The sequence below is a fragment of the Dipodomys merriami genome, unplaced genomic scaffold (genome assembly GCF_024711535.1).
Source record: "Dipodomys merriami isolate MVZ:Mamm:240054 unplaced genomic scaffold, mDipMer1.0.p SCAF_177, whole genome shotgun sequence".
NCBI classification, from domain to species: domain Eukaryota; kingdom Metazoa; phylum Chordata; class Mammalia; order Rodentia; family Heteromyidae; genus Dipodomys; species Dipodomys merriami.
Window position 1 is genome coordinate 1212167 of NW_027203126.1, and position 14824 is coordinate 1226990.

General features: G+C 45.3%; 1 protein-coding gene across 1 annotated transcript; it reads left to right on the forward strand.

Moving 5' to 3' along the window:
• Positions 1–619: 619 nt before the first annotated feature.
• Positions 620–13693, forward strand: LOC138829850 (2-methoxy-6-polyprenyl-1,4-benzoquinol methylase, mitochondrial). Its single transcript, XM_070026405.1, has 7 exons — positions 620–833; positions 3569–3718; positions 6402–6623; positions 9734–9840; positions 10599–10687; positions 11054–11165; positions 11250–13693. The coding sequence occupies exons 1-7, from the start codon at positions 632–634 to the stop codon at positions 11349–11351; spliced, it is 984 nt and encodes a 327-aa protein (XP_069882506.1). The 5' UTR covers positions 620–631; the 3' UTR covers positions 11352–13693.
• The last annotated feature ends 1131 nt before the right edge of the window (positions 13694–14824 follow it).

A 14824-nucleotide genomic window follows, 5' to 3' on the forward strand; every position in this document is an offset into this window, starting at 1 on the left:
AATCAAACCCAGGGCCTCATGCAAGGCAAGCGCTCTACCACTGAGCCACCTTCCCAGCCCCCTAAGCTCCAGCTTTTTGTTGTTGTTGTTATTGATCATGGAGCTTGAACTCAGGGCCTGGGCACTGTCCCTGAGCTTCTTTTGTTCAAGGCTAGCACTCTACCACTTGAGCCATAGCTCCACTTCCAGTTTTTTCTGTTTATGTGGTACTGAGGAATGGAACCCAGGGCTTCAGGCATGCTAGGTAAGCACTCGATCACTAAGCCACATTCCTAGCCCGTTATTTATTGTTGTTGTTTGTCGTGAGGCTTTAACTCTGGGCCTAGGCGCTGTCCCTGAGGTCTTTCACTCAAGGCTAACGCTCTACGACTTTGAGCCACAGCACCACTTCCGGCTCTCGTGCTTGGAGAAAAAGAGGCTCAAGGACTTTCCTGCTTGGATTGGCTTCGAACCCCAAAGTCCATACCTCAGTCTCCTGAGTAGTTGGTATTACAGGTAGGAGCCACTCGCCTGGCCCACACAGCTCCTCACTACCAGGAGGCGGGGACTAACCGTGGCTCCTCCAATCAGCAGGCGTCGTCGCATGGTGACGTCATCGACTCCTCTCCCGTCGGGCCGTGGGACTGCCAAGATGGCAGCGTCCGTGAGCTGCGTTCTGCGGCTGTCCGGCGGCTGTGGGTGGTCGCGGACGGCGCGGGGATGTGGGTTCCCGGGTCTTCCGGGCTTTTGGCCTCGGGGCCTGCTGGGTGCGCGGCTCTTGTCCCAAGAGAAGCAAGCAACGGAAACGCACTTCGGGTTTGAGACGGTGTCGGAGGAGGAGAAAGGGGGCAAAGGTGACCGGGGTGAGAGGGCGGGCCGAGGGAGACCTGTCAGTCCTGGACCGGTGTGACCACCTGTGAGCTCCAGGTCCGGTGTCTGGGACGTCCTGATTTCCAAGGACTTCCAAGTTTAAATTTTCTTTGTGTGTGCCAGTCCTGGGTCTTGAACTCAGGTCCCTGAGTTCTTTTGCTCAAGGCTAGCTCACTACTACTTGAGCCACAGCTCCCCTTCCAGCCTTTTGGTGGCTAGTTGGAAATAAGAGTCTCATGAGCTTTCTTGTCCATGCTGGCTTCCAATTGCAATCCTCAGATCTCAGCCTCCTGAGTAGCTAGGATTACAGACACAAAACACTGACGCTTGGCTTTAAATTTTTTTTTAAATACAAAGCACTTTAAGTCAATTCTGATTTAAACAGCAAACAATTACAGTTCTGTGAAGGTAGAAATGATTAGCCTGATTTTATGGATGAAGTAGCCATGAAACAATGATAGGAGTGGCTTACCCAAAATTCTGCTAATAAGTGGCAGAACTGGGATTTAAATCCATTTGAGTTGTTCCCAAAGCATGTGCTTTTACCAGTATTCATTAACAGTGATGAAAGGACTGGGGCAGGGCTCAAGTGCTAGCTCCTGCCTAGCAAGTGGAAAAGCTGGAGTTCAAACTCCAATACATACTGCCAACCATAATAATAGGAATAATAACTGTATTGTTCTTTACAATGTATACTCAACATTTTACACAGTGACAAGGAGAGAAGACAGTGATAAGTTAAATATTCAATCTAACTTGGCAACCAAGATTGAAGTACAGGCAAGACTTAGCTTTACACAGTGAGACAGAACGGTAAAAATAACACACAAGTTAAAATCATGCAAAATGATCTTAATCCATGACCTTTAAAACTTACCGAGCCTGGGCTGGGAAGGTGGCTCAGTGGTAGAGTGCTAGCCTTGCATGCATGAGGCCCTGGGTTCAATTCCTCAGCACCACATAAAGCAAAAAGAAAAAAGCCGGAAGTGATGCTGTGGCTCAAGTGGTAGAGTGCTAGCCTTGAGCTGAAGAGCTGAGGGACAGCGCCCAGGCCCAGAGTTCAGGCCCCATAAATGGACCCAAAAATATAAAAAATAAAAAAATAAATAAAAAATAAAACTTACCGAGCCTAAACAGAATATAGGCTTAGTATGTTCAAGGTCCTAAATTTATTCATATTAAACACAATGACAAAAATTTGTTTTGGGGGGCTGGGAATGTGGCTTAGCAGTAGAGTGCTTTCCTACCATGCATAAAGCCCTGGGTTCGATTCCTCAGCACCACATAAACAGAAAGAGCTGGTAGTGGTGCTATGGCTTAAGTGGTAGAGCACTAGCCTTGAGCACAGAGAGGCTCAAGGACAGTGCCCATCCCCTGAGTTCAAGCCCCAAGACCAGTAAAAAGCAAACAAAAAATATGTTTGGAGGCCAGGTGCTGTGGCTCATGCCTGTCATTCTAGTTACTCAGGAGGCTAACATCTGAAGATCATGTTTCAAAGCCATCCTGGGCAGGAAAGTCCATGAGACTATCTCTAATAAACTACTTAGAAAAAGCTAGAAGTGATGCAGTGGCTCAAGTGGTAGAGAAAAAGAATCAGGAACAGCACCCACACCCTGAGTTCAAGCCCCTTGACTGCCACCCCCCAAAAAATTGTTTTGAATGGAGGAGGGCAAGAAAAGTAAAGGAAGCAGCCAGATGGAAGTGGCACTGTGGCTCAAAGTGGTAGAACGCTAGCCTTGGGTGAAAGAGCTCAGGGACAGTGCCCAGGCCCTGAGTTCAAGCCCCATGACTGACAAAAAGAAAACAGCGAGAGTCCAAATAGTAGAAAAGAGGTTGCAGAATAAAGCTTCCTGACACAGCAGGAAGAACAGTTCTTACCTCCTACAGAAACACATGGATTGGATCCAAGTTGCCCATAAAAAAGGATCTGAATCTCTGAGTCATGGTGCCAAAAAATGTTACATAGAGTCAGCACATCTATCTACTTTGGACCTTGATGTTCAATGACAGAACTCAGGCAAATCAAGAAAGGTAGTGAAAGCGACAGAAAAGTTTATTAAGAAAACAGTACATTTTCCGTTGATTTTAAACCAGTCATCTCTAGAGTAAGAATGACCAAAAGCAAAAACCAAAAAGCCATTCTCTGCTCTTTTCTAGCTCTTTTTCAGCTCTTTCCTTCTCTTCTCTTTCCCAGCTCCCTTCTCTTTTCTAGCTCTCTCCTCTTTCCCACCTTTCCCAAACGCTCTCTTTTCTAGCTCTTTTCTCTCTTTTCTAGCTCTTTTCTCTCTTTTCTAGCTCTTTTCTCTCTTTTCTAGCTCTTTTTCTAGCTGTCTTCTCTTTCCTAGCTCTCTCTCTTTCCCAGCCACGTGGGCCAACATGGCCTGGTGCCAGCCAGAACGATGAATAAACCTACCCCTTACCTGAATACCACGTGTGTAGTGCTGTTCTTACTCAGCTACCTCTTTTTAAAAACCTAACAGATAGAGTACAAGCCAATGAGCAAAAGCATCAGATACTGAGTTTGAGTCTGGTCTAGGACAAAAACCAATAATGTTAATGTATAGATTTAGATATGAGGGCATCATGGCATAGTTTCTCCTTTACCTTGCAAAGAGAAGCAGTTTTCTGATGGGAAAGACTTTCTCTTTTCTCTTTAGGATTTTTCCATGTAAATCCTACCAGTAACAATTGTGTATTTATCGTATGTATCCTCTGTCAGTCTATCAGGTGTTTGAAAGTGTTGCCAAGAAGTATGATGTGATGAATGATATGATGAGTATTGGTATCCATCGCATTTGGAAGGATTTGTTGCTCTGGAGGATGCACCCACTACCTGGGACCCAACTGCTCGATGTGGCTGGAGGCACAGGTATGTCAAGTTTTGGGTCCTTGGGTATCGTTGAGCATCTTCTACAGAAATTACTCTTATTGGAATGTGATAGTTCATATTCCATTAGTAGATCATTTGAAAATCAGTATACTTCAGAGAAAGGTATAGAAAATATCAATCAAAAGCAGCTTTGTGCTGGGCACCAGTGGCTCATATATGTAATCCTAGCTACTCAGAAGGCTGAGAGTTAAGGTGGAGAGCTAAGGATCATGGTTTGAAGGCAGCCCAAGCAATAAAGTCCAGGAGACTTTTTTTTTTTTGGTCAGTTGTGGGGCTTGAACTCTGAGCCTGGGCACTGTCTCTCAGCTCTTCAGCTCAAGGCTAGCGCTCTACCACTTGAGCCACAGCGCCACTTCCAGCTTTTTCTGCTTATGTGGTACTGAGGAATCAAACCCAGGGCCTCATGTATACAAAGCAAGCACTCTACCACTGAGCCACCTTCCCAGCCCTCCAGGAGACTCTTATCTGCAATAAACCATCCCCTTTCCCCCCCAAAAAAAGCTGGAAATGGAGCTGTAGCTCAAGTTAGCTCAAGGCATTAGCCTTGAGCAAAAAAGCTTAGAGTCAGCACCCAGATCCTAAGTTCAAGCCCCAGGACTCACACCAAAAAAGCGGCAGGGGGGCACCTTTGGTGATTCCTGTATTCCTAGCTACTCAAAAGTCTGAGACCCAGGATTGATGCCAGCTTGGGCAGAAAAGTCCATGAGACTTTTCACTACAATTGACTACCAAACAGCCAGAGTGGAGGTGTGACTTGTGGTAGAGGAACATTCTTGAGTGGAAAAAGCCAAGGCCTTTTTTTTTTTTTTTTTTTTTTTTTTTTGTCGGTCGTGGGGCTTGAACTCTGGGCCTGGGCGCTGTCCCTCAGCTCTTCAGCTCAAGGCGAGCGCTCTACCACTTGAGCTACAGCGCCACTTCCGGTTTTCTGGTGGTTTATTGGAGATAGGAGTCTCACGGTCTCTCCTGCCCGGGCTGGCTTTGAACCGCGATCCTCAGATCTCAGCCTCCTGAGTAGCTAGGATTACAGGCGTGAGCCACCAGCGCCCGGCAAGGCCTTGAGGTCAAGTCCTAGCTCTGGCACAATAAAGTAAGTAACTTTGTGGATTTGGGGTGTGGCTCAAGAGGCAGAGCCTAGTATTCCAAGGGCCTTGGGACACATATCAGTTTTATGCTTTTCACTTCTCTAATATTTACAAAGACCAGGCTGGTCTTTGTAATAGAGTGGATAGAGTGCTTATGTAGGAAGCATATACACTGAGTTCAAACCCCAATACTAACAAAAAAATCAACGACAACAACAAACAAAAACCCAGAAGACCAACTTTTTACTCCAGTGATCTTTCATCATTTAAATGACCTCTTTATGTTTTTCACTTTTGCTAGGCAAGCACTCTCCCACTGGAGCTTCATCCCCCATGCCTTTTTCTGTTGGTACTGGGGTGAATCATAGTACCATTTCCACCACTAGAAATGGTAGCTTAGGGCTCTGTATAATAAACGTGTTATATAACAATTTTGTGGTACTGAAGTTTGGATTCAGGGGCTGGGAAGGTTGCTCAGTGGTAGAGCACTTGCCTTGCAAGCCTGAGGCCCTGGGTTCGATTCCTCAGCACCACATAAGCAAAAAGAAAAAAGCCGGAAGTGGCGCTGTGGCTCAAGTGGTAGAGCGCTAACCTTGAGCTGAAGAGCTGAGGGACAGCACCCAGGCCCAGAGTTCAGGCCCCACAACCGGACCCCCAAAAAAAATAAAAATAAAAAAATAAATAAATGAAGTTTGGACTCAGAGCCTAGCCCTTTCAGTTGACTTGCACCTTCCAGCCCTGTTTTTGTTGTTTATTTTGGAGACGAATCCTCAAGGATTTTTGTGCCCTTGCACACTGTAATCCTCTCGATCTCAGTAGCTGAGTAGCTAAGATTACAGATGTTAGCCACTGGCACCCAGCACTTACGTACTTTCATAAAAATAAAAAAAAAAAAACTTTTAGGAAGTAGAGCTATGGCTCAAAGCAGTAGAGCACAAAAAGCTCAGGGACATGGGCTGGGAATGTGGCTTAGTGGTAGAGTGCTTGCCTAGTATGCCTGAAGCCCTAGATTCCACTCCTCAGTATCCTATAAGCAGAAAAAGCCAAAAGTGGCACTGTGGCTTTAGGTAGAGTGCTAACCTTGAATAAAAGAAGCTTAGGGATAGTGTGCAGGCTATGAGTTTAAGCCCCAGGGCCAACCAAAAAACTGTTTTAAGCCAGGTGTGGTGGTTATACCTATCATCTCAGCAAAAGGAAGGCTGAGGTGGCTGGGCACCAGTGGCTCGTGTCTGTAATCCTAGCTACTCAGGAGGCTGAGATCTGAAGGATCACAGTTCAAAGCCAGACCACGCAGGAAACTCTGTGACTCTTAATCTCCAATAAACCACTAGAAAACTGGAAGTGGCGCTGTGGCTCAAGATCACTAGCCTTAAGCTGAGGGACAGCACCCAGGCCCAGAGTTCAGGCTCCACAACTGGCAATAATAATAATAACAACAACAACAATAAATATTTTATTTTGTTTATGTGGTATTGAAAATTGATCCCAGGGAATGCAAGGCAGGCACCCTAGTAAGCCACATTCCCAGCCTGGATTTTTGCTTTTGGTTTGTATCTTTCTTCCTGTTTGGCTTCCCACAGGTGACATTGCATTCCGGTTCCTTAATTATGTTCAGGCACAACATCAGAGAAAGCAGAAGAGGCAATTAAGGGCCCAGCAAAATTTATCCTGGGAAGAAATTGCCAAAAAGTACCAAAATGAAGAGGATTCTTTGGGTGGTTCCCACGTCATGGTTTGTGACATCAACAGAGAGATGCTGAAGGTTGGAAAGAGGAAAGCCTTAGACCAGGGCTACAAAACTGGTGAGTCCTAGGAAAGCAGACACCAGGGAAAGACTTGTATGTTTATAAAATAAGCTGGAGGAGGTCACATCAAATGTTGAAATCCTTATGCTCCAAATTTCAGAAACTTACAGTTAGGAGAGAGTTGAAGGAGCTGGGAAGGTGGCTCAGTGGTAGAGTGCTTGCCTTGCATGCCTGAGGCCCTGGGTTCGATTCCTCAGCCACCACATAAGCAAAAAGAAAAAATCCGGAAGTGGTGCTATGGCTCAAGTGGTAGAGCGCTAGCCTTGAGCTGAAGAGCTGAGGGACAGCGCCCAGGCCCAGAGTTCAGGCCCCACGACCGGACCCAAAAAAAAACAACAAAAAAAAAAAAAAAGGAGAGAGTTGAAGATCATTTGGGTGACTGAGCACAAATGATACTGGCATTGTTTTTTAGGGCTCACCTACCTGTTTGTTGGACTGGATGAACAGCCCCATGTGACAGAGGAGATAACCAAAGCCCAAACAGGATCTTACTTAAGTCACACCACTATTTAGTAGCAGATCCTAAACTAGAGGCAGCGTTTGGATCTCAAATCTTATACCTTGAAATAGAAATTTGCTGGGTGTAATCTCAGTACTTGGGCGGCAGAGGCAGGAGGGATTTTGAGCCCAAGGTCAGTTAAGACTCCGTCAAAAAGGGCTGGGATGTAGCTCAGTGGCAAAGCACTTGCCTAGCAAGTGCAACGTCCTGGGTTCGATCCCCAGTACCAAAAAAAAAAAAAAAAAGAAAAGACAAGACTCCGTCAAAAAAAAAAGAAGTTTTAGTTTCCAACAGCTCTAGGATGACCTATTCCCCTACCAGTACAAGGCAGGTTTAATTTATTTGGAACACAACTATGCTGCTCACATCTCTTGTAAGAACAGAACTTCAGCTACAGCAATGTACTTAGCTAATAGCCTCTGTTAGCTCTTTGGCCTCTGCTCCAGATTTCTTGCAAAGCCAAGCTCATTCTTGGCAGCTCCCATATACAGCACTGAGCACCATTCTTTTTTTTCACTTTGTTTTGTTTTGGTTAAGAGTCCTGTGTGACTATGTAGTCCATGCTGGCCTTGAGCCTGCCATCCCCCTCCCTTATCCTCTGGAATGCTGGGATTGCGGGCATGAGTCATGACACTCAACCTAAGCAGGACTCCTAACAGCCAGGCTTTCTCCTAATCAACTATTGCCCTTACTACTACACAAAATCCAAAACAAAACTTTTACAACATTTCCTCCTCATCAGTATGTCAGAGAACCCAACTGACACAGTGCATGTGTTTTTGTTTTTGTTTTTGTTTTTTGTCTGTTGTGGGGCTTGAACACCAGGCCTGAGCGCTGTCCCTGAGCTTTTTTGTGTAAGGCTACCACTCTACCACTTTGAGCCACAGCACCACTTTTGGTTTTCTGGTGGTTAATCTCCTGGATTTTCCTCCCTGGGCTGGAACCCAGATCTGTGATCCTCAGATCGCAGCCTCCTGAGTAGCTAAGATTACAGGCATGAGCCACCAGCTCCCAGCCATAGTACCTGTTCTCTGCTCCTCAGATTTCCCTATTTTGTCAGGTACCAGCAGCAGGAAAGTAAGGAACTGCCTTCCTACTTCTGGGAGCCCACTGCATGCTCAAAAAAAAAGGATGATTTCTGCTCTAGCATGGAAATGGAAATGTTACCTTTGGCTGCCCCCTATTTGTTCAAGTTTATTAATGATCCTGGATGCTGTGCCCTGTTGACCCAGATTTTCAGGGCTGCTGCTCTGCCCCCTCTTTCAGCAGGCCAGGTACTGCAGGAAGCTATAGAGAGAGCAGAGGATTACCACAAAGAAAGTCCCCAGGGTCCACATCAACCTTCCCCCCCCCCCCAACATCACCACAGTAGCTGTGGTTGTTTTAGTCCAATCCTTCCTCCTCTTCCTGCCCCCAGGAGCAGCTGCCTAGACATTTGCAGCCCACTTGGTCCCAAGATGAAGGACTCCTTTGTTAACCATCAACACTAAGCAGAAGGCAGACAGTCACTAGCATTTTTAAACAAAGGCACCATGCTTTCTTACTCCTACTGACCAACATGCTCTGCCATAAAGAATGGAGCAGAAAGATACCAAGATGATCAGTAGCATTCCATTCTGAACTGGCAAAAAAAAAAGAAAAAAAAGAAAAAGAAAAAGATTACAGGTGTGAGCCATTGATATTCTTATTTATTTACTTATTTAAGTACTGGAGTTTGAACTCAAACTTACTTGTTAGACAGGCACTCTACCATCTGAGCCATGCCTCTAATTCTGTATATAGTTTTTTTCTGCCATTCCTGGGGCTTGCACACAGGGCCTGGACACTGTTCCTGAGCTTCTTTTGCTCAAAGATAGCACTCTACCGCTTGAGCCACAGCTCATTTCTGGCTTTTTCTGTGTATGTGGTACTGAAGAATTGAACCCAGGGCTTCATGCATGCTAAGCAAGCACTTTACCACTAAGCCACATTCCCAGCCACCCCCTTCCCCTATACTCTTTAACAGGACTGAGAGATACAGAAAACAAGAGAAGGAGAGAGATTGATTTAGTTGGGTGGCATGACTCAAATGGCAGAATGATTGTGTCGTATGCCTGAGATAGATTTTGGTTCCATTCCTTGCCAACCACCCCCTCACAAAAAAAATAAAGTAAAATAAAATAAAAAAATACACAGCTAATAAGGGATGAAGGTGGTGTTCAAACCCAGGCAGCTTACCCTGGTGCTACTTGAGGATATGTAGCTCCATGGCAGAAAGATGTCAGCTTCTAAGATCTTAGCATTGGAGGAAAGTAGCCAGGAATTCAATGGTGAAGGCAGGTGTGCAGTTCTTCCACTCCAAGTAGATACCTGACAATTTACTTGGTGCTATCCAGACTTTGCATCATATTCCACAGGTTTGAGGATCCAGTCCCAGAAGAGTGCTGCTATTCAGGCTCTAGCCACACTCAGAGTGTAGCTACTCACGCTGGGTTACTCACACTTCTGACTCAATACAAACACACATCCAAATGCAATACAAAATGTAAATTCCTCACATGTGATAAATCACAGGGTGCAAGGGAGACAGCTTTCCACATTCAGATGCAGAAATCATTTTGTCTTCCAGGGCTTGCATGGATCCTAGGAGATGCTGAAGAGTTGCCCTTTGATGATGACAAATTTGACATTTACACCATTGCCTTTGGGATCCGGAATGTCACACACATAGATCGGGTAGGAATGGCTACATATGCAGCTCACCTGATGTTCTGGGTTCAGCACTTCAGTAGAGTGGCTGCTTTGAGTTGGAACTTCTTTCTTTAAATTATTAGTTTTCCTAGTCAGGAATGAATGAACTGAAATCACAGGAATAGAAGCATGACTCATCTTGTCAGGGCCTGATAAGCATGAGGCCCTGAGTTCAAACCTCAGTATCACAAAAAGCATGTTATATAGAGAGGAGGTGCACTGTTTTGCTTTTGTTTTTTATTTTGTTTTATTGGTTGCAAGGCTTGAACTCAGGGCCTGAGTATTGTCTCTGAGCCTCTTTGTGCTCAAAGCTAGTGCTTTACCACTTGAACCATAGTACCACTTCCAGTTTTTAATGTGCTTAATTGGAGATAAGAGTCTCATGGGGTTGGAGATACCTGGCTGGTTTTGAATCGTGATCCTCAGATCTCAGCTTCCTGAGTACCTAGGATTATAGGCATGACTCACCAGTGCCTGGCTCCACTGAGATCTTAATTCACAATTCTAAACTTGCCTCTCACGCAGTTGTATCAGTCTGTATGCATTTGACTTATCAAGTCATAAGCAGCAGACTACAATATAATATGTAGGGTTATTCTGCGGTTTCAGCTTCCCAACTAGAATACACAAGAGGGCTGTGGGAAATAACAGTTAGAATGCACACAGAAATTCAATCTGTCTTGCCTTGTAGCACTGGGTGAGGTCTGCTGAGGAGTGCATCCCATTGTCCTTGTCTCTCACAGGCACTCCAGGAAGCCCATCGAGTCTTGAAGCCAGGAGGGCGGTTTCTCTGTCTGGAGTTTAGCCAAGTGAACAATCCCCTGGTATCCAGGTCAGCACCAATAACACAGCTTTATCTTTATAGTCCTTTTTTTTTTTTGGTCATGGGACTTGAACTCTGGGCCTGGATACTGTTCCTCAGCTCTTCAGATCAAGGCTAGCCCTCTACCGCTTGAGCCACAGCGCCACTTCTGGTTTTCTGGTGGTTTATTAGAGATAGTCTCAAAAACTTTCCTGCCTGGGCAGGCTTTGAACTGCAATCCTCAGATCCCAGCCTCCTGAGTAACTAGGATTTGAGGCGTGAGCCACCGGTGCCCAGCTTATTTTTTTCCCTTTTTGTTTGAAGTGCCAGGGGATGAGCCCAGGACATGTTCTAATCTTAATCTTTTGCCTTTTTTTTGTTTGTTTGTTTATGTAGGCTTTATGATCTCTACAGCTTCCAGGTCATTCCTGTCCTCGGAGAAGTGATTGCAGGAGACTGGAAGTCCTATCAGTACCTTGTGGAAAGCATCCGGAAGTTTCCATCGCAGGTACCAAAAACATCTATAGTGTGTAACAAAGGTCCTAAAGCTGAAATCCAAGCAATCCTTGCTCTGTCTTTCCTTGTGTTTTAGGAAGAGTTTAAAGAGATGATTGAAGATGCAGGTTTTCAGAAGGTGACTTATGAAAGTCTAACTTCAGGCATTGTGGCCATTCATTCTGGCTTCAAACTTTAATTCTTTTCCTTTCTGGAGTGTGAAGCAGTCATACCCTGCTGAAAGCTGCACCCTGAAGAATAATCTGGCTGATGAGACAGCCTCTGAGCATCTCCTCATAAGGATATGAATTCCTGTTCTGAACTGACCAATCTCCAAGTAGAAGAAACAAATTCCTGTCTTTTTTTTTTTTTTTTTTGGTTCATTGTGGGTTTTGAAGTCAGGGACTAGACACCATCTCTGAGATCTTTTTGCTCAAGACCAACACTCTACCACTTTGAGCCACAATTCCACTTCTGGTTTTCTAGTGGTTAATTGGAAATTAAGAAAAGAAAAAAAAGTCTCACAGACTTTACTGCCAGGACTGGCTTTAAACTGCAATCCTCACGGGCTGGGAAAGTGGTTCAGTGGTTGAGCGCTTGCCTTGCATGCATGAGGCCATAAGCACCACATAAGCAGAAAAAAAAAAGTTGGAAGTGGCACTGTGGCTCAAGTGGTAGAACGCTTGAGCTAAAGAGCTAAGGGACAATGCCCAGGCCCAGAGTTCAGGCCCACGACTGGACCCCAAAAAAAAAAAAAAAAAAAATCCTCAGCTCTCATCCTCCTGAATAGCTAGCATTACCGGTGTGAGCCACCCGTGCCTGGCTCCTGTCATTTTTTTTTTTCATTTTTGCAGTTTTGTTAGACTCTGCTCAGGCCTTTTCTCACAAGTATTTGGTCTTTTTTGTTTTCTCCTGTTAACTTTCTTGGCTGTGCAGTGTTTAGGTAAAACCAGCACTAAAACACCATTTGCAAGTATATTGGTAGCTTTTCTTTCTTTTTTTTTTTGTTTGTTTGTTTTGTTGGTCATGGGGCCTGAACTCTGGTCCTGAGCACTGTCCCTCAGCTCTTCAGCTGAAGACTAGTACTCTACCACTTGACCCACAGCACTAACTTCTGGCTTCTTCTGCTTATGTGGTGCTGAGGAATCGAACCCAGGGCCTCATGCATGCAAGGCAAGCACTCTACCACTGAGCCACCTTCCCAGCCCCTATTTGTAACTTTTTTAACAGTGTGGACTTCCAGAGAAATAATGGATCATTGGAAAACAATGATGATTTGAAACAGAAAACCTAAACCAATCACTGAGCCTAGCACTGAGTATAGGGCCAAAAGCTAAGGTACAAGTCAGTGCTAACAGTAAATACTAGAATTATAGGCTGGTGTATATAGTTTGATGGTAGAGCACATGCCTAGTACCCTCAAAGTGCTAGGTTCAAAACTTAGCACCAGCCGGGCACTGGTGGCTCATGCCTGTAATCCTAGCTACTCAGGAGACTGAGATCTGAGGATCACAGTTCAAAGCCAGCCTGGGCAGGAAAGTTTGTGAGACTATTACTTCCAATAAACCACTCAGAAAACTGGAAGTGGCTCTGTGGCTCATGTGGTAGAGTGCTAGCCTTGAGCTGAAGAACTGAGGGATGGCGCCTAGGCCCAGAGTTCAAGCCCCATGACCAAAAAAAAAAAAAGAATGAAAGGAAAAAAACAGGGTTGGGAAGGTGGCTCAGTGGTAAAGTGCTTGCCTCACATGCATGAGGCCCTGGGTTTGATTCCTCAGCACCACATAAGCAGAAAAAAAAGCCGGAAGTGGCCCTGTGGCTCTAGTGATAGAGTGCTAGCCTTGAGCTGAAGAGTTGAGGGACACCACCCAGGCCCAGAATTCAGACCCCATGACCGACCAAGAAACAAACAAAATAAAAAAAACCCACCACCAACAACAAAAGAATTACACACTGGGTTGGGATTGTGGCTTAATGTAGAGTACTTGCTTAGCATGCACGAAGCCCTGGGTTACATTCCTCAGTACCATATAAACAGAAAAAGTTGAAAATGGCCCTGTGACTGAAGTGATAGAATGCTAGCCTTAAGAAGCTTAGGGACAGCCGGGCGCTGGTGGCTCACGCCTGTAATCCTAGCTACTCAGGAGGCTGAGATCTGAGGATCACGGTTCAAAGCCAGCCCGGGCAGGGGAGACCGTGAGACTCCTATCTCCAATAAACCACCAGAAAACCGGAAGTGGCGCTGTAGCTCAAGTGGTAGAGCGCTCGCCTTGAGCTGAAGAGCTGAGGGACAGCGCCCAGGCCCAGAATTCAAGCCCCACGACCGACAAAAAAAAAAAAAAAAAAAGAAGCTTAGGGACAGTGCTCAGGCCCTGAGTTGAAGCCCAGGAGTGGCAAAAAAAAAAAAAAAAAAAAAAAAAAAATTTAAAATTTAAAAAAATTGTATACTGACTGAGTAAATGAATCTACATTTAGGGTAATATATGTCTTTTTTTTTTTCTTGACATGGGTGAGAGAAATAAATGTTTTCATCATTCTTCCAGACTTTTACCAAAAGACCCTATTGTGTCCTTTATGTCTGTTATAAAGAAAAACACTCCAGATTAAAGCCTTGTCACTAGAATAAATATGACAGCTCCTTATTTCATGTGCCATATAGGAAGCTTCTTTGTCAGAACACATTTGATAAAAGGGTTGTATAGCACTTCAAAATGTTTGAAAACTATTTTTGTATGTACCCTGTGCCCCTCCAATCTTCAGGTATGGATTTGGGTAGCGCTGCCTTCCTAATTGCAGTCCAATTTGATGCTAAAGGAAGCCATCCACAGTTGTTTTGTTTTTGCTTTTTGCCAGTGATAGGACTTGAACTCAGGCCTAAATTCTGAACCTGTGCTTTTTCAATCAAAGCTGAAGCTCTACCACTTTGAGACCCTTTTTTATTTTGGCTTGAACTTAGGGCCTAGATGCTGTCCCTGAGCCTCTTTGTGCTTGAGGCTAGCGCTCTACCATTGGAGCCACAATGCCACTTCTGGCTTTTTAGTGGTTAATTGGAGATTAGAGCCTCACAAGGACTTTTCTGGCTGGGCTGGCTTTGAACCGTGATCCTCAGAGCTCAGCCTCCTGAGTAGCTAGGATTACAGGCATGAGCTACCAATGCCCAGCTGTGAAACTGTTTTGTTGGGGCTTGAACTTGGGGCCTGAGCACTGTCCCTGAGCTTATTTTGCTCAAGGCTAACACTCTACCACTTGAGCCATTGTGAAACTTCCAGCTTTTTCTGTTTATGTGGTACTGAGGAATTGAACTCAGGGCTTCATGCATGCTAGGCAAGCACTCTACCACTAAGCCACGTTCCTAGCCCCATGAGACTTTTTTTTTTTTTTGGTCGGCCATGGGGCTTGAACTCTGGGCTTGGGCGCTGTCCCTGCGCTCTTCAGCTCAAGGCGAGCACTCTACCACTTGAGCTACAGCGCCACTTCCCAGTTTTCTGGTGGTTTATTGGAGATGAGAGTTTCATGGAGGGGCTGGGAAGGTGGCTCAGTGGTAGAGCGCTTGCCTTGCATGCATGAGGCCCTGGGTTCGATTCCCCAGCACCACATAAGCAAAAAAGAAAAAAAGCCGGAAGTGGTGCTGTGGCTCAAGTGGTAGAGCGCTAGCCTTGAGCTGAAGAGCCGAGG

Excerpts from the sequence above, each read along its gene's own strand:
- LOC138829850 (XM_070026405.1), top strand. The coding sequence starts at position 632 with ATGGCAGCGTCCGTGAGCTGCGTTCTGCGGCTGTCCGGCGGCTGTGGG. Across the intron at positions 834-3,568 it reads GGAGGAGAAAGGGGGCAAAG|TCTATCAGGTGTTTGAAAGT; the intron begins GTGACCGGGGTG and ends ATCCTCTGTCAG. Across the intron at positions 9,841-10,598 it reads ATGTCACACACATAGATCGG|GCACTCCAGGAAGCCCATCG; the intron begins GTAGGAATGGCT and ends TGTCTCTCACAG.